We start from the raw sequence: 26,111 nt of genomic DNA, 5'->3' as shown, positions 1-26,111 counted from the left end.
AGACTGAAGTGAAGGTTCACCTTCCAACAGGAAAATGACTCTAAGCACACCGTGAAGAAAACGCAGGAGTGGCTTCGGGGACAAGTCTCTGAATGTCCTTGAGTGGCCCAGTCAGAGCTCGGACTTGAACTCAATTGAACATCTCTGGAGAAACCTGAAAATAGCTGTGCAGTAATGCTCCCCATCCAACCTGACAGAGCTTTAGAGGATCTGCGGAGAAGAATACAGGTTTGCCAAGCTTGTAGCGTCATACCCAAGAAGACTCGAGGCTGTAATCGCTGCCAAAGGCGCTTCAACAAGTAAAGGGTCTGAATACTTATGTGATATTTCATTTATTTAAAAATAAAAAATGAGCACACTTAAAAAAAAAACGTTTTGTTTTGTCATTATGGGGTATTGTGTGTAGATGAATGAGGAAAAACTTTAGAATAAGGCTGTAACAAAATGTGGAAAAAGTAAAGAGGTCTGAATACTTTCCGAAGGCACTGTAGTTTTCTAGAAGACTATAATTTAGAACAAGTTAACCCTTTTAAATGTAAGATAAATTGTTGATATATACTGCTACTATAGTGTTAAGAGAATGCAGGCTCACAATGCAGAAAAAAACACCTTATATGACTACTATACATCAAAATATAATGTAACTCCCTTCAGGGCACTTCACTAATTTCACTGTCACACAAAATCTGTTATTTGCTGCACGTATTGGTTATTAATTCAGGCAAATATTTATTTGACCTAGTTTCTTTGCTATGTATAGGCATATATTTGACATACTATGAACCCCTCTATTATTAATTGATGTTAGAATAAAATGTATCCAAAAGAACCTTCCAGAATTTGCATTGAATATCAGTTGTTTTGTCCAAGACTAGACTTCTATGTTTGGACAAAATGTGTCAGAAAACCAGTTCAATGTCTTGACAGGTGAGCATAAAGAGTGGATTATTTCTATGGTTGGTCATGGGAGTGGCTATACAAGTGTAACAGAAGACATTTTGGACCAGCGAGCGTTAAAGGCTGTATCGCATACGGCCGTGATTGGGAGTCCCATAGGGTGGTGCACAGGATGTCCAGGTTTGGCCGGTGTAGGCCATCATTGTAAATAAGAATTTGTTCTTATCTAATTGAGATCGTTTGGGATGAATTGGACTGCAGAGTGAAGGAAAAGCAGCAAACAAGTGCTCAGCATATGTGCGAACTCCTTCAAGACTGTTGAAAAAGCATTCCAGGTGAAGTTGGTTGAGAAAATGCCAAGAGTGTGCAAAGCTGTCATAAAGGCAAAGGGTGGCTACTTTGAAGAATCACATTTTTTAAATTATTTGTTTAACACTTTTTTGCTTACTACAGTATTTCATGTGTTACTGCATAGTTTTGATGTCTTCATTATTATTCTACAATGTAGAAAATAGTAAAAATGAAGAAAAACCCTTAAATGAGTAGGTGTGTCCAAACCTTTGATTGGTTCTGTATATATATGTATATTTATATATATATATTGCACAAAACTACCTTTCATTAATTTGTATGGGTTACCTTTAGATGAGTCCCAGGACACTTGTGGGGGTCGTAGAGCAAAACATAGATACAAACCTCCCATTTTTACAGTAGGGTCATATTAAATGGATGGGGATCCATCAAGAAGATACACACACACACACACACACACAGTCAGGAATAAACATTGGACTGTGATATAGGAAAGATATAATATGCTCAGGTCTATTTCAATCCAGCCACATGTTAACTGAAGGTTATTGAAGTTGAGAATAGGAAAGTGGGGCTTTAGAATCACCTCTAGTTAACAGGAGCTGATAAGACAGAGGGGCAGAGAGGAGTTGTGGGTGTGTGATGATGTCTCACCCTAGTGTGCGGCTCTCAGAGTACTCCATCATGTGGGCAGTGATGGAGGCAGCCAGGTTAATGAAGCTGCGGAAGAGTGTGGTCAGGAGGAGGGGGGAGGCCAGGGGAAGGGTGGCATGCCACACTGCCAGGGCCCCACAGCTGCCCAGGGTGGAGTAGGAGGAGAGAGATCTGTGGTATGTTCAGATAGGTTTAGCCTGCTGTGGTGACTATTTTTGGTTTGATAGTCATCGATCTTTTCAAACACCAGCAGAAAATAACGGAGTTTAATAGTATCATAACAAAAACTATCTACGTTATTTTGTCCCAGTTTGGTGAAAATCCTCTGAGTGTCTTTAAATCCCAGACATCAGACAATGAGACCAGACCAAACCCTTCCAGAAGATCAACAAAAGCTCAACTTCCCCTATGTGGGAGGCCTATCTAAAATGGTTACTGAACTCAAAGATAAAGCTAAGACACCTGAGGGTTATGAACAGAGCACGTTGACTGCACACGTGTAAAAGCCTAGAAGACCTGCCAGAGGGACCTCCTTCCTCTCTCAGTCCAGTGAATCAACTGACTCAACATTCCAATGCAACATCTTGCCATACAAAATATCAATCTGAATTGATAGCCTGCCCTACATCATCAGCTAGGCCAGTGCTTCCCAAACCTTTTCACTCATGCCCCCCTTTTATCATGGGGGAACATCTCGTGTACTCCCATGCCCCACGCCTGCCCCAATAGAATGAACTGCTACTACTGTTACAATTAGCTAAACTAACTAACTAAAGCTGCATGGAGAAACGGTTCTTTGTCTCTGCGAGGGTATTTTCCATGGATGATTTCTATTGGAGAGAAATGAAGAGCAAAACAAAAAAATCAGGAATCCTTTAAGAAAATGAATTGATCTGTGGCAGACATTGAAACAAAATAAATATTTGTAAAAAAAATGTAACAGTCTAACCATGCTCATTTGTGATTGAAGTTCGATTTCAAGAATGTACTGTGCGTTTGACTTCTGACATTTCAGATCTGGACGATTGGATAACTTCTGTGCTAAATACGACCTCCTTGTTCAGCGCCTCGGTCTGTGGACAACATCATCCAAAATAATGTTTTTACATGAACAATTCAATTGATGGGACATTTTGGATATCGTGGACCTAAATTATGGAATCATATTTATAATGGGAAACAGTATTATCTTGGCGTGGAACCAGCCCTCCAGATCTCTGTTGTTCTGGGCAGCGACAGCCTCATAATGTTCACCAATCTCAGCCATGACTTTGCTGAGGTCTTCCTGTGATGCAGCGTCAACCTCCACATGGACTTGGCCGCTCATCTGGGCACGCATGGACAACAGCTCCTGAAGAAGGACAATGAAACGGGTTTAGGTCTCTAGGTCATCATCATGGTTCAGAAAGTGGTCCTAGATTTGTTCAAGTGTTTCTAGATTTAAATACATAGATTATGATGTATTACTTGCTCACTAAAATGTTGTACAGTAATGCCTGGCTGGATCTGTTATTTTAAGAGCAGACACTATAGATAGAGGAGCGACCGAGGGATGTGTGTGCTTTGGGAACCTTTAACAGAATGTGACTGGAAGAAACGGGTGTTGTATGTGGAGGATGAGGGCTGCAGTAGATATCTCAGATAGGGGGAGTGAGGCATCAACCAGTGGGTCTTGCGATGGGAATACAGAGATGACCAGTTTACAGAGAAGTATAGAGTGCAGTGATCTCCTATAAGGAGCATTGGTGGCAAATCTGATGGCCGAATGGTAAAGAACATATAGCTGATCGAGAGCACCCTTACCTGCCAATCTATACATTATGTCTCCGTAATCTAGCATGGGTAGGATGGTCATCTGAATCAGAGTTAGTTTGGCAGCTGGGGTGAAAGAGGAGCGATTATGATAGAGGAAACCAAGTCTAGATTTAACTTTAGCCTGCAGCTTTGATATGTGCTGAGAGAAGGACAGTGCACCGTCTAGCCTTACTCCCAAGTACTCAAGCTCTAAACCCTCAGAGGTAGTAATAACACCGGTGGAAAGAGGGGCATTCTTCTTACCAAACCACATAACCTTTGTATTTTGGAGGTGTTCAGAACAAGGTTAAGGGTAGAGAAAGCTTGTTGGACACTAAGAAAGCTTTGTTGTAGAGCATTTAACACGAAATCCTGGGAGGGGCCAGCTGAGTATAAGACTGTATCATCTGCATATAAATGGATGAGAGAGCTTCCTACTGCCTGAGATATGTTGTTGATGTAAATTGAAAAGAGCGTGGGGCCAAGGAATGAGCCTTGGGGTACTCCCTTGGTGACAGGCAGTGGTCAAGATGTTCAATCAGTGATATTTACAGTGGTTGAAAAAGTACCCAATGATCATACTTGAGTAAAAGTAAAGATACCTTAATAGAAAATGACTCAAGTAAAAGTGAGTCACCCAGTAAAATACTACTTGAATAAAAGTCTAAAAGTATTTGGTTTTAAATACACTTAAGTATCAAAAGGAAATGTAATTGCAAAAATATACTTAAGAATCAAAAGGAAAAGTATAAATAATTTTAAATTCCTTATATTAAGCAAACCAGATGGCACAATTTTCCTGTTGTTTTTTTACGGTTAGCCAGGGACAGACTCAGACATAATTTACAAACAAACCATTTGTGTTTAGTGAGTCCGCCAAATCAGAGGCAGTAGGGATGACCAGGAATGTTCTATTGATATGTGTGTGAATTGGGCAATTTTCCTAGTCCTGCTAAGTACTTTTGGGTGTCAGGGAAAATGTATGGTGTAACAAGTACATTATTTTCTTTAGGGATGTAGTGGAGTGACAGTAAAAGTTTATAAAAATATAAGTATTAAAGTGAGGTACTGATACCCCCCAAAACTGCTTAAGTGGTACTTCAAAGTATCTTTACTTAAGTATTTTTACACAAGTGGACATTTACCAAATAGCATGTTGAAGAAAGACTGAAAATTCAAGATTGTAGTAGAGAAATAGATTGATACATCAAACTTAAACATCAACTATGATAACAGAGTTTTTCACAGTTTTTCTCCTGACCATGAGCATCGTAAAGTGTTGGCCACAGGGAAGCCTTTCAAACTGAGAATGTTAGAGAGTGGGAGGGATCACCAATTACAGTGAGAGATTTCCTTGTAACTGAAATACGGAATGTCACCAAGGTTGCCAATTTTGCATACTAGACTATCAAGTTAGAATGTTCTTGACTAATCTACTGTAACCCTCTCCAAAATATAATTGCTGTCGGTGGACCTCCAAACAATCAACAATTTCTTATGGACATTGTAAAATTAGTAGTTTCTATTAACATCAATCCCTATGCTAGTATTATGAATATTTTAATGTGGTAATGTCAGTGCTGTTTTTGCAGACAGAAAATGTATCCCTTCATTGAAAAGAGATTTCACAGAAATACATTTTTGGTTTATGGCGTAATTCACAAAATATTATAATTAGAAAAATTTGGGGTCCTTGTTTTTGAAAGAAATGCACATTTTTTGTCCATTAAAATAACATCAAATTGATCAGAAATACAGTGTAGACATTGTTAATGTTGTAAATGACTATTGTAGCTGGAAACTGCACATTTTTTATGGAATATCTACATAAGCGTAGAGGCCCATTGGAAGCAACCATCACTCCTTTGTTCCAATGGCATGTTGTGTTAGCTAATCCAAGTTTATCATTTTAAAATGCTAATTTATCATGAGAAAACCCTTCTGCATTTATGTTAGCACAGCTGAAAACTGTTGTTCTGAATATAGAAGCAACAAAACTGGCCTTCTTCAGACTAGTTGAATATCTTGAGCATCAGCATTTGTGGTTTCGATTACAGGCTCAAAATGGACAGAAACAAAGAACTTTCTTCTGAAACTCATCAGTATATTCTTGTCCTGCTATTCCATGCGAGAAATTTCCAAGAAACTGAAGATCTCGTACAAAGCTGTGTACTACTCCCTTCACAGAACAGCGCAAACTGGCTCTACCCAGAATAGAAAGAGGAGTGGGAGGCCCCAGTGCCCTAACTGAGCAAGAGGACAAGTACATTAGTGTCTAGTTTGAAAAACAGACACCTCACTGAGCAAGAGGACAAGTACATTAGTGTCTAGTTTGAAAAACAGACACCTCACAAGTCCTCAACTGGCAGCTTAATTAAATAATACCCGCAAAACAACAGTCTCAACGTCAACAGTGAAGAGGCGACTCAGGGATGCTGGCCATCTAGGCAGAGTTGCAAAGAAGAAGCCAAATCTCAGACTGGCCAATTAAAAAGAAAAGTTAAGATGGGCAAAAGAACAATAGACAGAGGAAGATTGGAAAAAAGTGTTATGGACAGACAAACCTAAGTTTGAGGAAATCGGATATGTCTGTTGCCCAAAATAAATACACGCACAAGATGAGCAGTTTTTTTTGTTGCCTTTAGCCGTACTCTTATCCTACTCCTCCTCTGTTCCTCCTCTGGTGATGTGGAGGTTAACCCAGGCCCTGCGTGTCCCCAGGTGCTCTCATTTGTTGACTTCTGTAACCGTAAAAGCATTGGTTTCATGCATGTTAACATTCGAAGCCTCCTCTCTAAGTTTGTTTTATTCACTGCTTTAGCACACTCTGCCAACCCGGATGTCCTAGCCGTGTCTGAATCTTGGCTTAGGAAGGCCACCAAATATCTTGAAATTTCCATCCCTAACTATAACATTTTCTGACAAGATAGAACTGCCAAAGGGGGCGGAGTTGCAATCTACTGCAGAGATAGCCTGCAGAGTTCTGTCTTACTATCCAGGTCTGCGCCCAAACAATTAGAGCTTCTACTTTTAAAAATCCACCTTTCCAGAAACAAGTCTCTCACCTTTACCGCTTGTTATAGACCCCCTTAGCCCTCAGCTGTGCCCCCCACATCTAACTTCAGAGTTCGTACTGTTGGCGAACGAAACTGGGAGATGCTTAACACCCCGGCCATCCTACAATCTAAGCTAGATGCCCTCAATCTCACACAAATCTGTCACGCTCATCTGATGAAGAAGGAGTTGACCAAAGCACAGTGTCGTAAGTGTTCATGATTTATTTTCAAAACACTTGAACAAAACGACAACGAACAGTTCCGTCAGGTGCAGAAACACAAAACAGAAAATAACTACCCACAAAACACAGGTGGGAAAAGGCTACGTAAGTATTGTTCCCAATCAGAGACAACGATAGACAGCTGTCCCTGATTGAGAACCATACCCGGCCAAAACAAGGAAATATACAAAACATAAAATAAAGAAACTAGAAAGCCCACCCTAGTCACACAATGGCCTAACCAAAATAGAGAATAAAAACCTCTCTATGGCCAGGGCGTGACAAAATCATCAAGGAACCTACCAGGTACAACCCTAAATCCGTAACCATGGGCACCCTCATAGATATCATCCTGACCAACCATGCAGCAACTTGCCCCCCCATTGTTGCAATCCCTGTTACTAGCCGATCCCCAAAGATTGGAAAGCTGCCGCTGTCATCCCCCTCTTCAAAGGGGGAGACACTCTAGACCCAAGTGTTACAGAACTATATCCATCCTGCCCTGCCTTTCTAAAATCTTCGAAAGACAAGTTCCCACCGCACCTTCTCCGCTATACAATCTGGTTGCCGAGCCGGTCACGGGTGCACCTCAGCCAGGCTCAAGGTACTAAACGATATCATAACCGCCATCGATAAGAAACAATACTGTGCAGCCGTATTCATTGACCTGGCCAAGGCTTCCGACTCTGTCAATCACCGTATTCTTATCGACAGATTCAATAGCCTTGGTTCTCTAATGACTGGCTTGCCTAGTTTACCAACTACTTTTCAGACAGAGTTCAATGTGTCAAATCGGAGGGCCTGTTGACCGGACCTCTGGCAGTCTCTATGGGGATGCCACAGGGTTCAGTTCTCAGGCAGACTCTTTTCTCTGTATATATCAATGATGTCGCTCTTGCTGCTGGTGATTCTCTGATCCACTTCTACGCAGACGACGCCATTCTGTATACATCTGGCTCTTCTTTGGACGCTGTGCTAACAAACCTCCAAACGAGCTTCAACGCCATACAACCCTCCTTCCATGGCCTCCACCTGCTTTTAAATGCTAGTGAAACTAACTGCATGCTCTTCAACTGATTGCTTCCTGCACCCTCCCGCCCGACTAGCATCACTACTCTGGACGGTTCTGACCTTGAATATGTGGATATCTACAAATACCTAGGTGTCTTGCTAGACTGTAAACTCTCCTTCCGGACTCACATTAAGCATCTCCAATCCAAAATTAAATCTATTTCACAACAAAGCCTCCTTCACTCATGCCGCCAAACATACCCTCATAAAACTGACTATCTTACCGATCCTTGACTTTGGCGATAATAATAATAATAATAATATATGCCATTTAGCAGACGCTTTTATCCAAAGCGACTTACAGTCATGTGTGCATACATTCTACGTATGGGTGGTCAAAATAGACTCCAACACTCTACTCAGCAAACTGGATGTAGTCTATCACAGTGTCATCCGTTTTGTCACCAAACCCCCATATACTACTCACCACTGCGAACCTGTATGCTCTCGTTGGATGGCCCTCACTACATATCCATCACCAAACCCACTGTCTCCAGGTCATCTATAAGTATTTTCTAGGTAAAACCCCGCCTTATCTCAGCTCACTGGTCACCATTGCAGCACCCACCTGAAGCCCTCGCTCCAGCAGGTATATTGCACTGGTTATCCCCAAAGCTAACACTTCCTTTGGCCGCCTTTCCTTCCAGTTCTCTGCTGCCAATGACTAGAACGAATTTCAAAAATCTCTGAAGCTGTAGTCTCATATCTCCCTCTCTAACATTAAGCATCAGCTGTCAGAGAAACTTACCAATCACTGTACCTGTACACAGCCAATCTGTACATAGCACACTCAACTACCTAATCCCCATATTATTACTTACTTAATTGTTTTACAAGTCACAAGTAAGTCTCAAGTCTTAGCACTCAAGTCCTAAGTCAAGTCCCAAGTTAAGACAGGCAAGCCCGAGTCAAGACTGTCAACTATCAAGTCTCAAGTCCTAAACTTTGAGTTTCGAGTCCTAAACAAGTCATGATGTGCTCTTCACCAAATGTTATACCATTTCATATTTTTAACAATGGTAATAGTTACTATATTACATTTACGTAAATCATGAATGCTTTTAAGTATATCTCTATATATTTCTTTCTTTCCAAATGAACATTTTATTTCCATGGAAATACATGGGTAGCCATGAGAAAGACCCACCCTCCAATAGTGATCGACTATCAAGGATTGCTATGGGGCGCAATCGGGTGATGTAGGCTTGTACACAATCGCCCAACCTTAACACACACACGCGTGCACACACACGTACACACACACACTCTCTGTGTGGTTACAGTAGGCTAACGTATGTCAATGGTTTTAGGAACAGCAGTAACATCAGGCAGGATTTAGGCTACCAACTGACTAGCCAGGTGTCGCTCAATCTTGGGTGCAATGATCACGTTCCCGCACTGCCTGACTGTGTGGAGGCTCATTGATTTAACGTTACGTTAGCCTACATGCTACACTAGTAAAGTTATAAATGATATAGCTGTCGGCTATATTAGCCACGATTTACCGTTCTTTGGGCAGCTTCAAATGTCAAACTAAGTTGTAAATTGTTGTGCCTCTGTCTGTAATTTTCTTCCCGCATGTTTTGCAAGTTGTAATCCATTTTTTGTTGATGCAGCGTCATCTTTATATCCAAAAATAAGAATTTTGGGTATCATCTTTCCATGGGCTCCATCTGAATTTACCCGCCTACGTTCCTCTGCACTGCCATGCACAACTTTTTCTCAGCTGGCACAATTTGATTGGCTGCTGTCCGATTCAAACTGTAATCCATTAAAGGAAGAATTGATGCGCTGCACACTTTTTTTAATAGCATAATTTAAAATATTTGGGCTTGGTGAGGGTATCAAGTCAAGTCGAGTCAAAAGGCTCAAGTCCAAGTCAAGTCACGAGTCATTGGTGTTAAAGTCAAAGTCGAGTAGCAAGTCATCATATTTGTGACTCGAGTCAGACTTGGGTCCAAGTCATGGGACTCGAGTCCACACCTCTGTTACTTACCCTCTTGCTCTTTTGCACCCCAGTATCTGTACTTGCATATCATCTGCACATCTATCATCCCAGTATTAATGCTAAATTGTGATTATCTTTGCCTCTAGGGTCTATATATTCCCTACTACCTCCCTAGTATTCTACATTTGCACAAACTGTACATAGATTTTTCTATTTTTCTTTTCTTTTGTGTTATTGACTGTATGTTTGTTTATGTATAACTCTGTGTTGTTTTTGTCGCACTGGTGTGCTATATCTTGGCCTGGTCGCAGTTGTTTGAGAACTTGTTCTCAACTGGCCTACCTAGTTAAATAAAGGTAAAAAAAAAATTAAAAAAAACTTATATTCAATCAGAAAGAAGGACATTCGTGAGATGCAGACAAAATTAAAATATGCTGGAGGAGTGCTTGATGCCATCTGTCAAGCATGGTGGAGGCAATGTGATAGTCTGGGGGTACCTTGGTGGTGGTAAAGTGGGATATTTGTAAAGGGTAAAAGGGATCTTGAAGAGGGAAGGCGATCACTCCATCTGGAAAACCATGCCATACCCTGTGGACGGCGCTTAATTGGAGCCAATTTCCTCCTACCACAGGACAATGACCCAAAGCACAGCTCCAAACTATGCAAGAACTATTTGGGAAAGAAGCAGTCAGCTGGTATTCTGTTTATAATGGAGTAGCCAGCACAATCACCGGATCTCAACCCTATTGAGCTGTTGTGGGAGCAGCTTGACCGTATGGTACACGAGAGGTGCCCATCCATCCAACTTGTGGGAGGTGCTTCAGGAAGCATGGGGTGAAATCTCTTCAGATTACCTCACCAAATTGACAACTAGAATCCCAAAGGCCTGCAAGACTGTAATTGCTGCAAATTGAGGATTCTTTGACAAAAGAAAAGTTTGAAGAACACAATTATTATTTCAATTGAAAATCTTTATTTGTAACCTTGTCAACATCTTGACTATATTTCCTATCATTTTGCAACTAATTTCATGTAATATTTTCATGGAAAACAAGGACGTTCCTAAGTGACCCCAAACTTTTGAACGGTAGTGTATATAATTATAACATTTGTTGGAACTGCATGTTTGTCAACTAAAGAAAAACGTGTAATTGTGAACTGAACTATTGATTGAAAAAAATCTGTTCTAAATTACAAATAGTTTCTTATTGTCTGCAGCATGTAGTATAGGAAGTCTGTGGCATGTTCCACACTCACTTACAGGACCATTCACATTTTCTCACTACACTGAAGACTTACTTGTTAGCTTGCTTATTCTGGGTGTCTGGCTGCCACCGGGCAATTTGAGGTGCTCCCTAGTTGCTCTACCACAGGATGGCTGAGATTGCATTAAATGCCCATTAAAGGCCCAATCCAGTGCCTGGGCTTACCTCCGCTGTACCCGCACCCCACCATACCCCTGTCTGCGCATTATGCCCTGAATATATTCTACCATGCCCAGAAATATGCTCCTTTTATTCTTTGTCCCCAACTCTCTAGGCGACCAGTTTTATTGCCTCCCTCATACTTTATTGTGACCAGTTTTATTGCACCCTCATACTACTCCTCCTCTGTTCCGTGGGTGATGTGGAGGTAAACCCAGGCCCTGCATGTCCCCAGGCACCCTCATTTGTTGACTTCTGTGATCGAAAAAGCCTTGGTTTCATGCATGTCAACATCAGAAGCCTCCTCCCTAAGTTTGTTTTACTCATTGCTTTAGCACACTCTGCTAACCCCTATGTCCTTGCCGTGTCTGAATCCTGGCTCAGGAACGCCACCAAAAATTCTGAGATTTCCATACCCAACGATAACATTTTCCGTCAAGATAGAACTGCCAAAGGGGGAAGAGTTGCAGTCTACTGCAGAGATGGCCTGCAAAGTAATGTCATACTTTCCAGGTCCATACCCAAACAGTTCGAACTACTAATTTTAAAAATTACTCTCTCCAGAAATAAGCCTCTCACTGTTGCCGCCTGCTACCGACCCCCCTCAGCTCCCAGCTGTGCCCTGGACACCATTTGTGAATTGATTGCCCCCCATCTAGCTTCAGAGTTTGTTCTGTTAGGTGACCTTAACTGGGATATGCTTAACACCCCGGCAGTCCTACAATCTAAGCTAGATGCCCTCAATCTCACACAAATCATCAAGGAACCCACCAGGTAATATATAATAATAATAATAATAATATATGCCATTTAGCTGACGCTTTTATCCAAAGCGACTTACAGTCATGTGTGCATACATTCTACGTATGGGTGGTCCCGGGAATCGAACCCACTACCCTGGCGTTACAAGCGCCATGCTCTACCAACTGAGCCACAGAAGGACCACGGTACAACCCTAAATCTGTAAACAAGGGCACCCTCATAGACGTCATCCTGACCAACTGGCCCTCCAAATACACCTCCGCTGTCTTCAACCAGGATCTCAGCGATCACTGCCTCATTGCCTGCATCCGCTACGGATCCGCAGTCAAACGTCCACCCCTCACCACTGTCAAACGCTCCCTAAAACACTTCTGTGAGCAGGCCTTTCTAATCGACCTGGCCCGGGTATCCTGGAAGGACATTTACCTCATCCCGTCAGTTGAGGATGCCTGGTCATTCTTTAAAAGTAACTTCCTCACCATTTTAGATAAGCATGCTCCGTTCAAAAAATGCAGAACTAAGAACAGATATAGCCCTTGGTTCACTCCAGACCTGACTGCCCTCGACCAGCGCAAAAACATAATGTGGCGGACTGCAATAGCATCAAATAGTCCCCGCGATATGCAACTGTTCAGGGATGTCAGGAACCAATACACACAGTCAGTCAGGAAAGCAAAGGCCAGCTTCTTCAGGCAGAAATTTGCATCCTGTAGGTCTAACTCCAAAAAGTTCTGGGACACTGTGAAGTCCATGGAGAACAAGAGCACCTCCTCCCAGCTGCCCACTGCACTGAGGCTCGGTAACACGGTCACCACCAATAAATCCACGATTATCGAAAACTTCAACAAGCATTTCTCAACGGCTGGCCATGCCTTCCTCCTGGCTACTCCAACCTCGGCCAACAGCTCCCCCCCCCCCGCAGCTACTCGCCCAAGCCTCTCCAGGTTCTCCTTTACCCAAATCCAGATAGCAGATGTTCTGAAAGGGCTTCAAAACCTGGACCCGTACAAATCAGCTGGTCTTGACAATCTGGAACCTCTATTTCTGAAACTATCCGCCGCCATTGTCGCAACCCCTATTACCAGCCTGTTCAACCTCTCTTTCATACCGTCTGAGATCCCAAGGATTGGAAAGCTGCCGCAGCCATCCCCCTCTTCAAAGGGGGAGACACCCTGGACCCAAACTGTTACAGACCTATATCCATCCTGCCCTGCCTATCTAAGGTCTTCGAAAGCCAAGTCAACAAACAGGTCACTGACCATGTCGAATCCAACCGTACCTTCTCCGCTGTGCAATCTGGTTTCCGAGCCGGTCACGGGTGCACCTCAGCCACGCTCAATGTACTAAACAATATCATAACCGCCATCGATAAAAGACAGTACTGTGCAGCCGTCTTCATCGACCTTGCCAAGGCTTTCGACTCTGTCAATCACCATATTCTTATCCGCAGACTCAGTAGCCTCGGTTTTTCTGATGACTGCCTTGCCTGGTTCACCAACTACTTTGCAGACAGAGTTCAATGTGTCAAATCGGAGGGCATGCTGTCCGGTCCTCTGGCAGTCTCTATGGGGATGCCACAGGGTTCAATTCTCGGGCCGACTCTTTTCTCTGTATATATCAATGATGTTGCTCTTGCTGCGGGCGATTCCCTGATCCACCTCTACGCAGACGACACCATTCTGTATACTTCCGGCCCGTCCTTGGACACTGTGCTATCTAACCTCCAAACGAGCTTCAATGCCATACAACACTCCTTCCGTGGCCTCCAACTGCTCTTAAAAGCTAGTAAAACCAAATGCATGCTTTTCAACCGTTCGCTGCCTGCACCCGCACGCCCGACTAGCATCACCACCCTGGATGGTTCCGACCTAGAATATGTGGACATCTATAAGTACCTAGGTGTCTGTCTAGACTGTAAACTCTCCTTCCAGACTCATATCAAACATCTCCAATCTAAAATCAAATCTAGAGTCGGCTTTCTATTCCGCAACAAAGCCTCCTTCACTCACGCCACCAAACTTACCCTTGTAAAACTGACTATCCTACCGATCCTCGACTTCGGCGATGTCATCTACAAAATGGCTTCCAATACTCTACTCAGCAAACTGGATGCAGTTTATCACCGTGCCATCTGTTTTGTTACTAAAGCACCTTATACCACCCACCACTGCGACATGTATGCTCTAGTCGGCTGGCCCTCGCTACATATTCGTCGCCAAACCCACTGGCTCCAGGTCATCTACAAGTCCATGCTAGGTAAAGCTCCGCCTTATCTCAGTTCACTGGTCACGATGGCAACACCCACCCGTAGCACGCGCTCCAGCAGGTGTATCTCACTGATCATCCCTAAAGCCAACACCTCATTTGGCCGCCTTTCGTTCCAGTTCTCTGCTGCCTGTGACTGGAACAAATTGCAAAAATCGCTGAAGTTGGAGACTTTTATCTCCCTCACCAACTTCAAACATCTGCTATCTGAGCAGCTAACCGATCGCTGCAGCTGTACATAGTCTATCGGTAAATAGCCCACCCAATTTTACCTACCTCTTCCCCATGCTGTTTATATTTATTTACTTTTCTGCTCTTTTGCACACCAATATCTCTACCTGTACATGACCATCTGATCATTTATCACTCCAGTGTTAATCTGCAAAATTGTAATTATTCGCCTACCTCCTCATGCCTTTTGCACACAATGTATATAGACTCTCTTTTTTTTCTAATGTGTTATTGACTTGTTAATTGTTTACTCCATGTGTAACTCTGTGTTGTTGTCTGTTCACACTGCTATGCTTTATCTTGGCCAGGTCGCAGTTGCAAATGAGAACTTGTTCTCAACTAGCCTACCTGGTTAAATAAAGGTGAAATAATAAAAATATATATTTTTTATATGAATATCAATTAATTTCTGGTTAACAATTAAGTACCTTACTGTGATTGTTTTCAATTAAAAGTGTCCAAAATAAAAAATATGCTAGACTGTCTGGGAGTGGTCTTAGTGTTGAGGGGAAACCTGAAAACTAGCTGATATTGGCAGAGAGATTTGGAACAGATTTCGTCATTTTGGTCGGCGTCCTGCGGCTGGAGCCGCTTGTGGGGGATGGGGTACTATCACGTGTGCTCCCTCTCCGGCCTCTAGGTCACCAGGCTGCTCGGTATGGCACACACCTGTCACCATCGTTACATGCACCTGTGCATCATCAGACTCACCTCGACTCCATCACCTCCTTGATTACCTGCCCTATATATGTCACTCCCTTTGGTTCCTTCCCCACGTGTCATTGTTTCTGTTTCAGTTTCCTGTCTGTGAGCTGTTCGTGTTTCTTGTTTTGTTAATTTGTTTATTAAATTATGCACTCCCTGAACTTGCTTCCCGACTCCAAGCGCACACATTAGTCTGCCTCATAGCCAGCTCATTCTCATACCATTGTAACATCAATGCTTCAACAAGGTTCTTAGTTCTAACTTTTTTAATGTAAGCTATTTTATCTTATTGATCATTTATGCAAACAGAGGTTATTTTTCTGCCGTATGTTTGTCTAAATTAGTGATTGATTTTTAGCATTATTGTAAAAAAAAAAAATACGGATTGAAGTCGGAAGTTTACATACAGCTTAGCCAAATACATTTAAACTCAGTTTGTCACAATTCCTGACATTTAATCCAAGTAAAAATTCCCTGTTTTAGGTCAGTTAGGATCACCACTTTATTTTAAGAATGTGAAATGTCAGAATAATAGTAGAGAGAATGATTTATTTCAGCTTTTATCACATTACCAGTGGGTCAGAAGTTTATATACACTCAATTAGTATTTGGTAGAATTGCCTTTAAATTGTTTAACTTGGGTCAAACATTTCGGGTAGCCTTCCACAAGCTCCCCACAAAAAGCTGGGTGAATTTTGTCCCATTCCTCCTGACAGAGATGGTGTAACTGAGTCAGGTTTGTAGGCCTTTGGAAGTATGCTTGGGGTCATTGTCCATTTGGACAATTGACTGTCTTGAGATATTGCTTCAATTTATCCACATAATTTCCCCCCCTCATGATGCCATCTATTTTGTGAAGTGCACCAGTCCCTCTTGCAGCAAAGCAACCCCACAACATGATGCTGCCACCCCCGTGTTTCACGGATGGGATTGTGTTTTTCGGCTTGCAAGCCTCCACCTTTTTCTTCCAAACATAACGATGGTCGTTATGGCCAAACAGTTCTATTTTTGTTTCATCAGACCAGAGGACATTTCTCCAAAAAGTACGATCTTTGTCCCCGTGTGCAGTTGCAAACCATAGTCTGGCTTTTTTATGTCGGTTTTGGAGCAGTGGCTTCTTCCTTGCTGAGTGGCCTTTCAGGTTATGTAGACATAGGATTTGTTTAACTGTGGATATAGATACTTTTGTACCTGTTCTCTCCAACATCTTCACAAGGTCCTTTGCTGTTGTTCTGGGATTGATTTGCACTTTTTGCACCAAAGTACGTTAATCTCTAGGAGACAGAACGTGTCTCCTTCCTGAGCAGTATTACGGCTGCGTGGTCCCATGGTGTTTATACTTGCATACTATTGTTTGTACAGATGGTTGTGGTACCTTCTGGTGTTTGAAAATTGCTCCCAAGGACAAACCAGACTTGTGGAGGTCTACAATTTGTTTTCTGAGGTCTTGGCTGATTTCTTTTGATTTTCCCATGATGTCAAGCAAAGAGGCACTGAGTTTGAAGGTAGCCATTGAAATACATCCACAGGTACACCTCAAATTGTCTCAAATGATGTCAATTAGCTATCAGAAGCTTCTAAAGCCATGACATAATTTTCTGGGATTTTCCAAGCTGTCTAAAGGCACAGTCAAGTTAGCGTATGTAAACTTGTGATACAGTGAATTGTAAGTGAAATAATCTTTCTGTAAACAAGTGTTGGAAAAATGACTTGTGTCATGCACAAAGTAGATGTCCTAACCGACTTGCCAAAACTATAGTTTGTTTACAAGAAATGTGTGGAGTGGTTGAAAAACGAGTTTTAATGACTCCAACCTAAGTGTATGTAAACTTCCGACTTCAACTGTATCTAACCTTTTTAAAAATTGATCTGTCTACACGTGCAGAATTCAGTTATTATCTTGTAGGTGGAAGTATCAGCATACGATAGAATTATGAGTGTAGAGAGCATAATCTTAAAAGCTCCAGTGTGGTAGAGAGAAATGACAGAAGTGTGTCGCAGGGCGGCAGTGTGGAGTGTGGATAGCTCTGAAGTGTGCATGTCACAGTGTTACATAAGGGAAGTCATTTCTTATGGAAGTGGAGGTGGCAGTTGATCTACAGCAGTGTTACTACAGGTCATTTCCCGCATTAAAATGGAGCTATCGGGAATGAGAAAACGGACCGTTTTTTAAATACATTTTTTAAAATTGTTGGACAAAAACAGGAAAACAAAAATCAAGCCATTTTTCAGTTCTCGTTTTTGTATATAAACCCCCTTAAAATATGAAATTTTGATTTTCACATGTGGGTGAGATTAAATGTGGAATGCCTGTCATTGGCCAAATGCACAGCCAACACTTCCTACCAAGAAAATTTAAAATATATATTTTAAAACATTGAACAAAAATATAAATGCAACATGTAAAGTGTTGGTCCCATGTTTCATTAGCTGAAATAAAACATCCCAGACATTTTCAATACGCATAAAGAGCTTTTTTCTCTCAAATGTTTTGCACAAATTTGTTTACATCCCTGTTAATGAGCATTACTCCTTTGTCAAGATAATCCATCCACCTGACAGGTGTGGCATATCAAGAAGTTGATTAAACAGCATAATCATTAGACAGGTGCACCTTGTGCTGGGGACAATAAAATGCAGCTTTCACATGTGCAGTTTTGTCACACAAAACCATAACACAAATGTCTCCAAGTTTCAAGGGAGCACGCAATTGGCATGCTGACTGCAGGAATGTCCACCGGAGCTGTTGCCAGAGAATTTAATATTAATTTATCTATCATAATCCACCTCCAACGTTGTTTTAGAGAATTTGGCCGTATGTCCAACCAGCCTTCCAACCACAGACCACATGTAACCACGCCAACCCAGGACCTCCACATCCGGCTTCTTCACCTGTGGGATCGTCTGAGACCAGGACAGCTGATGAAACCGTGGGTTTGCACAAACTGTTAGAAACTGTCTTAGGGAAGCTCATCTATGTGCTTGTCATCCTTACCAGGGTCTTGACCTTACTGCAGTTCAGCGTCGTAACCGACTTCAGTGGGCAAATGCCACTGGCACACTGGAGAAGTGTGCTCTTCATGAATGAATCCCGGTTTCAACTACTGGGCAGATGGCAGACAGTGTCTATGGCATTGTGTGGGCGAGGGATTTGCCGATGTAAACGTTGTGAACAGAGTTCCCCATGGTGGCAGTGGGGTTATGGCAGCGTTTCCCCACCTCGATCCTCGTGACTCCAAGGGGTGCAAGTTTTGTTTTTTGCGACACAGCTGGACACTCTGACAGAGTAGAGTTGATCAAGAGCGTTCTGACCTCACAGCTGCAGTCAAGTACTCAAGCTAACTGGCTAAAGTTGGCTAACTTGCTTGCTACTTCCAGACACAAATGAGAGAACACTTCACTCTGACCATTTTACTCACCATAGCAGAGCTAGTTAGGCTGTTTTCATGTTATCTGTAGTGTTGGTGACTGTAACTGTGCTGCTGGAAACAATTTCATTACGTTTTTTTTGCTGAGGTTTACACTTAGACGAGAGAACTCTGAAATTGGAGTCGATAGCCAGAGTGAATTTACGAACACACCCAAAGCCAGTTTGTTTCATGTTTGAAGAAAGTAACACTTTATTATAAGCACACTTTCTAATATACATTTGAAATGTAGCACAATAAAATGAAATAAGATGAGAATAATATTTCAGAACAAGTGTGAAGTAATTGAAGCAAAAAGATTTCATAATTAAAAACAATATCAGGTAATAAGTCATCAGAATCTTTATCTAAGCTTTGATACATTGATTTCAAACGACTAAAATATAATCTAAAAGTTATAGTAACTTGCATAAATGTGTCAAATGAGAAGACTAGCTGACTCGCTCCCCAACTGATCTAAATCTGACCTAAATGCATGTACTGCCATCTTCTGGATAAATGTAAGTGTAAGCGCTTTACAAGGAAACTGAATCCAATAAGATAAAATTGTTTGGCGTAGAACAAATTCCATCACCCCTGCGGCAGCGTAGCCTAGTGGTTAGAGTGTTGGACTAGTAACCGGAAGGTTGCGAGTTCAAACCCCCGAGCTGACAAAGTACAAATCTGTCATTCTGCCCCTGAACAGGCAGTTAACCCACTGTTTCCAGGCCGTCATTGAAAATAAGAATATGTTCTTAACTAACTTACCTGGTTAAATAAAGGTATAATAAAAATAAAAAAATTAAAAACCCTATAATGATTTCAGAGTATATTTCAGAACTTTATAGATTACTGTTCAAACAGAAACCTCTGTGCATTTCTTACTCACAGCAATGATGAAAGGCTGAGATCCAGTGAAAACATGTTTTCTAGCATGACGGTGCATTGTGATACTGGTCATTTAAAGGTATTAATGCTCGTATGATGGAATGCGGTTCTCACCTGACACCTGTTTTGTGTAGGATTCCCGACAGACCTCCCGGGCCTTTTATTTTTCTTTCACGGCAGCTGATATGGAGAAGGCGGCCATTTTACAGACGCTGATCTGCTCTCTGCCTCCACTTCCTCCGCTTCCTGTGTTCCTGATGGTCACTCTGCTGGGGCTGCTGGCTGGACCACCACTGCTGGTAATCACTCGACTACCCCCACTGCTGACCCTGACACCACCCTCTGTACTACTAATTCTCTGTCCACTAGTACCTGCACTACTGATCATATGTCCACTACCTCCACTTCCTGTGCTACTGCTACTCAGTCTACCTCTACTTCCTGCAGCACTGCAGATCATATGTCCACTACCCGCACTACTTAGTCTACCGCCACTTCCTGTGCTTCTACTACTTAGTTGACCTCCATTTCCAGCACTGCTGATTATTCCCCCACTTCCTGCCTTACTGATCTGTCCATTATTTCCACTATAAACCTTACATTCTCCACTTCCTGCACTGCTAAGTCTACCAGTCCTCTCATTGCTCGCTTTTCTGTTAAACTGAGAGACACTTTCGGAATTGACATGGGTCCAGACTCCATTGCCGATACTATTACATTTAATTTCATCTCCACCGCTGTTACCACTTATCTGGACCACTGAGTCTGTCTCCGCTACCTGGACCACTGAGTCTGTCTCCGCTACCTGGACCACTGAGTCTGTCTCCGCTACCTGGACCACTGAGTCTGTCTCCGCTACCTGGACCACTGAGTCTGTCTCCGCTACCTGGACCACTGAGTCTGTCTCCGCTACCTGGACCACTGAGTCTGCCTCCACTACCTGGACCACTGAGTCTGTCTCCGCTACCTGGACCACTGAGTCTGTCTCCGCTACCTGGACCACTGAGTCTGTCTCCGCTACCTGGACCACTGAGTCTGTCTCCGCTACCTGGACCACTGAGTCTGCCTCCACTATCTGGACCACTGAGTCTGTCTCCGCTACCTGGACCACTGAGTCTGCCTCCACTATCTGGACCACTGAGTCTGCCTCCACTACCTGGACCACTGAGTCTGCCTCCACTACCTGGACCACTGAGTCTGTCTCCGCTACCTGGACCACTGAGTCTGCCTCCGCTACCTGGACCACTGAGTCTGCCTCCGCTACCTGGACCACTGAGTCTGCCTCCACTATCTGGACCACTGAGTCTGCCTCCACTATCTGGACCACTGAGTCTGCCTCCACTATCTGGACCACTGAGTCTGCCTCCACTATCTGGACCACTGAGTCTGCCTCCACTATCTGGACCACTGAGTCTGCCTCTACTATCTGGACCACTGAGTCTGCCTCCACTATCTGGACCACTGAGTCTGTCTCCACTACCTGGACCACTGAGTCTGCCTCCACTATCTGGACCACTGAGTCTGCCTCCACTATCTGGACCACTGAGTCTGCCTCCACTATCTGGACCACTGAGTCTGCCTCCACTATCTGGACCACTGAGTCTGCCTCCACTACCTGGACCACTGAGTCTGACTCCGCTACCTGGACCACTGAGTCTGCTTCCGCTACCTGGACCACTGAGTCTTCTTGTACTTCTACCATAAACCATCCATTCTCCACTTCCTGTGCTACTTGGTCTAACTCCACTTCCTGCACTAGTTATCATGTGTCCACTTCCTGCACTAGTTATCATGTGCCCACTTCCTGTCCTGCTGATCACACCACCACTTCCTACACTAGTCATTCCTCCAGTATTTATCATGCTTCCACTTCTGACATCACTGGTGATCTCCGCTGCACTCTCCACTGTGCTAGCTGGCACTTTTACCGCTACACCTGTGGCACTGCTGATCGTATTGTCACTTGCAGCGCTGCAAGTGATCATTGGTGATCAGACCCCCATGTTCTGCACTGCTGATTGGAACTGGACCTTCCACTTTCTTCACCTGGATCACAGTTTCCTTAGCCTCGCTTACTATGCTATTAGTAACTACCACCTCGGCCTCCTCACTGCTACTTGTACTGTGTCATTGGCAAATGCTTATCTCTTCTTAATTCACCTTCCTAACAGTCGGTCCTCCACAGTTAACATTGGTAACATCAACATCGCTACTAGTGATCTGAACAACTTCTGTGTCTTTCATCTGAGATGCATCTTCGCTAATCTGAGCTGTTGAAATAATCACACTGATTTTATCAAGTGGTCTGACTCTACTGACAGTGGTGGTTTTACCCTCAACGCTGCTCACAACGTGAGCTCCATGTTGTGCAGAGCTGGTGTTAGCGCTAGCTCCATGTTGTGCAGAGCTGGTGTTAGCGCTAGCTCCGTGTTGTGCAGAGCTGGTGTTAGCGCTAGCTCCATGTTGTGCAGAGCTGGTGTTAGCGCTAGCTCCATGTTGTGCAGAGCTGGTGTTGGCGCAACTCTCTGAATATTCAACTTGGTGCCCACTTTCTAAACTCTTGCTTTGGTCTTCTTTCACAGTGCTAACCTGATTAGTAGTTTGTGTACACTGTACTCTTCTCTTTTATCAAAGGCGTTGTACAGAGATACTTTCTGCACACGGATAACCTGTGCCCCCAATGGCTGCACCTACCACTTGTCCTCCATTTTCCAAACTGCTTGAGGTCTCTCTTGAGGTCTCACTAATACTTGGCACACTTGCTCTTGGTACACTAATGGAGGAACTCTGAATTGGCATGAAGATGTGTTGGAAGGTAGTTCCATTGCTCATTGCACAGTGAGACGTGACACTAGCGCTTGATTTCCTGCTGAAGACAAACGTATCAGTCAGACCTCAGATATGAATTTAGCTTCTGTCAAATCACCTGTTTCTCCCTTTTCTTGGGTAATCACTGGTGACAACCATTTTCTTGGCCTTACCTGGCTCCCCTTCCATCCAGAAGCCTCCTGTACTCAGAAATCACCCGCTCCAGCCTGATATTGATGTCCAGTAGCATCTGGTACTGGGACCGCCTGCTGCTCTGTGGCTGTACATAGCTGCAGCAGCTCCTCCTCCTCCAGGCTGTCTAAGTGCTGCTGAAGCCGATTGAGGTGAACACTGTATTTCTCGTTCACTTCCATCTCGTCCCTCTCCATTGACAGATTCTGTAAGTGAGTGAGTAAAGTGAAAGAGCAGCCCTTTTAAACCTGTAAATCTGTGATTCTGTTTCAGTGCAACAACAAAGACTGCAAACTTCATTGTGTAAAACATAATATACGTATGTGGTTTATTACCTGGGTCTCCAGTAGCTGCAACTCCAGAGTTAGGTTCTGGACAATTCTCATTAGGTCATCTATCTCTGTCTACCTGACCTCGGACCCATTGGAACAGATGGTCACTTGGGTCTTCATACTGTCCACTTGAGGGGTCAAAACAAACATGGAGAATATATGATCATATATTTTGCATCTCTAACATCTTCAGGACTCAGTGTTTATGTTGACAGTGGCCCACCTTGCTCTGAAACCATCTCTCAGCCTCTGTTTTGTTCTTCAGGACCATCGCCGCACACTGCTCCCTTAGGCGACTCAGTTTATCATTCAGGTCCACTGAGTGAGCACAGTCCATCCAACCCAGACATCTGGGCCATCACTTCCTGCACTTCCTATACAGACACAGGAATTACAAACGTGGACGTCATTGTTGTTTCCAAAAACTCTCAAACAACATTGACAATAGAAAAGCAATGCAACCAGTATGTGCTGTAATGGTACTAGACCTATGGAACCATACAATATATAAAATGTCATTGAAACAGTATAAGGACCCCACCTCCTCTTGGTTGTTCTTGAGGAGTTCCATTTCCTCTAGGTTTCCATCCAGTTGGATGTGCAGATCTCCTTTCCTATAGATGAACTCATGCTGAACACTCTGCAGGTGCCTCAGTGTGTTTGTGTGAATTTCATTCTTGTCCATACACGTGTGACCATTCAAAGATTACATGAGCAAGAAAAATAATGCAATTGACTTGTACCCAAAATTCATGCCCTTGTTTGCGCAATACTTCATGGTGGACTTTCAGGACACAGTGGATCCACACACATACACATTTACTATAAACAAACTAACTTGTATTTATAGTCATAGACTTCCATTTGAGCATTGACGACCTGCAGCCTGAGTTGGGCATGGATTGTGTACCAGTCAGAAATCTATGGGAGTAAACACAGATAGGCAGAAGATAATACCTTTCATGAACATGTTTACTATCAATCTTTGTCATTGCAAATCAGTGACGCAGTTAAACTGTTCCAATGAAATGAGTAATCTGACATTTTAATTTAAGAGCACATGCACTCAAGTCAAAACCTGACATAAAAGGACTATGCCAAGTCCTTTGTCTTTTTAAATGTTTTACCACGTGAGATGTTGGCTTTATCCCACAACTCTGTGACACCGTCCTTCCCACTGGGCACACACTGGTTGAATCAGCGTCATTTCAATGAAATTACATTGAACCAACGTGGAATTAGATGTTGAATTGACGTTTGTGCCCATTGGGTTCCTTCCTTTGCCTATTTGCATTCCTTCCTTCCTTCCCACTACTGTTTGCTGAAAGGATGGGATAGGATCCCACTTCTAAATCAGAGGTCACTGGTCACAAAGGAACTGGAGAATGAGCCTGGTCACAAGATTAGGCTTAGGAGGAGATTGAAAATGTGGAGAAGGTGAACTGGGTAAGGTGTTCAGTGATAGGTCCCCAAGTAGGCCTACCTGGATCTGAAGGTTATCGGTCATCCCCAAGTGTCCACCCATGTCTTTACAGTCACCAAGGGAGCTACTCTCCAGATGTTCCTTGATCTGTAGCTCAAGATGCGCGTTGGCTGCCTCTAGTGTGTGCACCTGAGCCACACAGACACCCACAAATCAACATAGAGCCTCACACATTTATACAACACACATCCTAGGTAGGCTTCTCACTGTTTTAGCTAAGAGAGGAATCACACCAGAGCAACTGATGGCCGAGTGTACTTAAAAGCAGCGGGTGGCCATCGCATCTGACCAGAATATTGTCCGGTGATTTCAGTTCATTTCTCGACGATTATATTCCTAACATAAGCAAAAAACGAAAACCCTACATTCGTTAGAGGAAATTATTTCAGCTGAGCATTTGAGAAAAAGATTAAGTGAAAAGGTATCTGATTGACCTTTTCCAGGTAGGAGGCGAGGCGATCGTTCAGATCTTGCATATTCTCCCTCTCATTGATGCACAGGGAGTTCAAAGGAACAGTTGATGCATATTCCATTGAGATGCGGGTTCCATACCCTCCCGCACCACTGCAAAAGCTGTTCCAGCGCCCCCTTCTGTGGTCGTGGGAGAGCCGGTTAGCGCCACTGGCAAGTCACACCTGCCAGGGTGCCATCTCCTGGGCAAATGCAGCCATGACTGCTGTCAACACCACTCCAACTTGGGATCTGATATGAAGGGCTTTTTTAACTGTGCAAACTGCAAAGATATTACATATTTCTATCTACTGAAGGCAATTGTAGGCGTGATGAAAATCTGTCCACTATAGGCCTACAGATCTACAAAAAACACTTGTGGGCATGTCTAGGGTGTAATTATATTTCCTTCTGTCTTTCAAATGTAAATTAGATGGTTCTGGAGGCCGGATCACAGTCAAAAAAGTCAATACGGAAACAAAATCCCTTATAAAACCAGTTTTCTTTTGGGAAGTGGACCAATAAACTGGAATAAGTTGCCTACAATGAAAAATACACTTCAATGAAATTACGTTGAATTGAGGGCCTCCCATGTGGCACAGCGGTCTAAGGCACTGCATTGAAGTGTTAGAGGTGTCAATACAGACCCGGGTTCAATCCCGGGCTGTATCACAACAGGCTGTGATCGGGAGTTCCATAAGGCGGGGCACACAGCATCCTCTGGGTTAGGGGAGGGTTTGGCCAGGGGGGCTTTACTTGGCTCATTGTGCTCTGTGCTCTGCTGGGTGCCTGCAGGCTGACCTCTGTCATCAGGTGAACAGTGTTTCCTCTGACACATTGGTGCGGATGGCTTCCAAGTTAAGTGGGTGGGTGTTGAGAAGCGTGGTTTGGCTGGTCATGTGTCGGTGGACACATGACTTGACCTTCGCCTCCCAAAGATCGAGTCATGTGGCAATGAGACAAGATCAACATTGGGGAGAAAAAGTGTGTACAAAAAAAAAAAAAAAAAATGTAGAAATTATGTTGAACCAGTGGGATACATTTACCTGTTAAGTGAAATATAAATGATGCAACATCGAAAGTCACATTTGGAGTGGTAAATTTGATAAAACATGATGCTCTTTTTTCTTTATTAGGACACTGACCCAAAGTCACCCCAAAAATATTTCTGCCAAAAACGTAGACGCATTGCTCAAAGCTTTATTGTTGAA

At 43.2% G+C, this 26,111-nt stretch overlaps 1 protein-coding gene across 23 annotated transcripts; it reads right to left on the bottom strand.

Moving 5' to 3' along the window:
• Positions 1-18,947: 18,947 nt before the first annotated feature.
• Positions 18,948-24,697, bottom strand: LOC118365213 (keratin, type II cytoskeletal 1-like). Of its 23 annotated transcripts, none has more exons than XM_052490741.1 (8): positions 23,509-24,697; positions 23,191-23,341; positions 22,971-23,095; positions 22,617-22,841; positions 21,116-22,501; positions 20,792-21,061; positions 20,684-20,710; positions 18,948-20,602 (listed from the first exon to the last, which is right to left on the bottom strand). In XM_052490741.1, the coding sequence occupies exons 5-8, from the start codon at positions 21,335-21,337 to the stop codon at positions 19,796-19,798; spliced, it is 1,326 nt and encodes a 441-aa protein (XP_052346701.1). In that variant the 5' UTR covers positions 21,338-22,501; positions 22,617-22,841; positions 22,971-23,095; positions 23,191-23,341; positions 23,509-24,697; the 3' UTR covers positions 18,948-19,795. The 23 variants fall into 23 exon arrangements, with proteins under 23 accessions (XP_052346701.1, XP_052346696.1, XP_052346706.1 ...); XM_052490736.1 differs by having other exon boundaries at positions 18,948-20,629; positions 20,684-20,764; positions 20,819-21,061; XM_052490746.1 differs by lacking the exon at positions 20,684-20,710 and adding an exon at positions 20,657-20,683 and having other exon boundaries at positions 18,948-20,548; positions 20,819-21,061.
• Positions 24,698-26,111: the final 1,414 nt, after the last annotated feature.

This window comes from Oncorhynchus keta, chromosome 32, assembly GCF_023373465.1.
Source record: "Oncorhynchus keta strain PuntledgeMale-10-30-2019 chromosome 32, Oket_V2, whole genome shotgun sequence".
Lineage (NCBI taxonomy): Eukaryota > Metazoa > Chordata > Actinopteri > Salmoniformes > Salmonidae > Oncorhynchus > Oncorhynchus keta.
Note: the sequence above shows the minus strand (reverse complement) of the source record. Positions and strands in the feature narration are given on the sequence as shown.

Bases quoted from the DNA above. Each gene is read 5' to 3' on its own strand.
- LOC118365213 (XM_052490728.1), bottom strand. From the start codon at position 21,337: ATGGTAGAAGTACAAGAAGACTCAGTGGTCCAGGTAGCGGAAGCAGAC. The intron at 21,062-21,115 runs GTAGTGGAGACA...TCAGTGGTCCAG, and splicing joins AGGCAGACTCAGTGGTCCAG to ATAGTAGAGGCAGACTCAGT.